Source organism: Atta cephalotes (assembly GCF_000143395.1).
Source record: "Atta cephalotes unplaced genomic scaffold scaffold00019, whole genome shotgun sequence".
In the NCBI taxonomy this organism is placed as follows: domain Eukaryota; kingdom Metazoa; phylum Arthropoda; class Insecta; order Hymenoptera; family Formicidae; genus Atta; species Atta cephalotes.
The window spans coordinates 3,497,846-3,499,214 of NW_012130083.1; the positions used below are offsets into that span (position 1 = coordinate 3,497,846).

The 1,369-nt window shown below is 28.7% G+C and overlaps 1 protein-coding gene across 1 annotated transcript in view; it reads right to left on the minus strand.

Annotated features, from left to right (window-relative positions):
- Positions 1-193: 193 nt before the first annotated feature.
- Positions 194-1,369, minus strand: part of LOC105619061 (eukaryotic translation initiation factor 5A) — a 7,712-nt gene continuing 6,536 nt past the window's right edge. The window contains exon 4 of the mRNA XM_012200590.1: positions 194-429. Coding sequence (XP_012055980.1) covers positions 358-429 — 72 coding nt within the window. The 3' untranslated portion in view covers positions 194-357. The remainder of the gene's footprint in view (positions 430-1,369) is intronic.

The following is a 1,369-nucleotide window of genomic DNA, read 5'->3' on the forward strand; positions in this document are numbered from 1 at the left end:
CCTCGTCGTGTCGTCGTCGTCGTACGTTCGTCGTCGGTTCGGTTCGTCGTTGTTTGTTAGTTGGTAACGTACGTCGTCCGTTCGTTCTTCTTCCTCCTCCTCCTCTCTCTCTCTCTCTCTCTCTCTCTCTCTCTCATTTTCTATTTCCTTTCTCTCTCTCTCATACATTCTTTCTCTTTCTCTCTTCTTTTCTTTCGCTCTCCCACTCTCTTCATCATCTTCCTCTAGATTTTTTGGTTATATTATTGTTGTTTATCCTGTTTGACCAATAGTAAAGGTGTTGATTGATTGGCTAAGCGGGTGGTTTTTGCTCGAATGTGTTGGGCTTCTCTGTCGTCGTAATCGGGCTGAACACAATTATTTGTCGAGGGAGGTGTTATTTTTGACGGCGATTACTACCTCCTCACCGCATGCCTTGAGTACAGTGCACTGAAAAAAATATAACACAGATTTATATAGTATACATTATTTTAGTGTGGAGTTTTTGGTAAGATAATTTTTCTTTAAAATGATATTGTCAACAATTGTGAAAGGAACATTATATAAAAATAGATATTAATTTTTAAATATAATAATTTTTGTATATAGCAGTATAAAGATAAAAAAAATTAAAATTAGGAAAATATTTTGAAATCGAACAATGCTAGAGTGTCCAGATAGTATAGAACATTTCAGCAAATTGTATAACATCTTACATAAAATATTTTATGTTAATAAAAAACATAAGATTTTCTGATTTATTTATATAATTTTACAATTTTTCTCTTGTATATAACATGTAAATATTGTATCATTATTAATTTATACAATATATAGTTGAGAAATAGGAACTAGTATTTTTGTTATTTGTTACTGATAATTTTTAATAAATGATTTTAGAAATTATTCTTGCTGGAACGTTTCATGCTACTTTAATAAGCAATTAACAGTGCAGTATAATCTTAATTTGTAGAACAATTTTTTAAATCATTTACAAGAAATCAACAGTAACAAATAATAAAAATGCTACTTTTTTATTTCACAAAATAGTTAGAAACTTAATAAAACCGTACAAATTAATAATTAGCATAATACTTATTATTATACAAGAAAATTATAAAGATTATATAAATAAAAAATTTTATATTTTTTACTATCATGAAGTAATTGTACGTATTGGAAGCAGAGATAAATATATTATTATATTAATCATATACAATATATATCATCAAACTATGTGAGAACACACACACACACACACACACACACACACACACACACACACACACACACACACACACACACACACACACACACTACGTAGTATATAGTGTAGTAAGTAACTAATTTTTCGTTTCTACTACTAATTATTTATATTAATTATTATTAT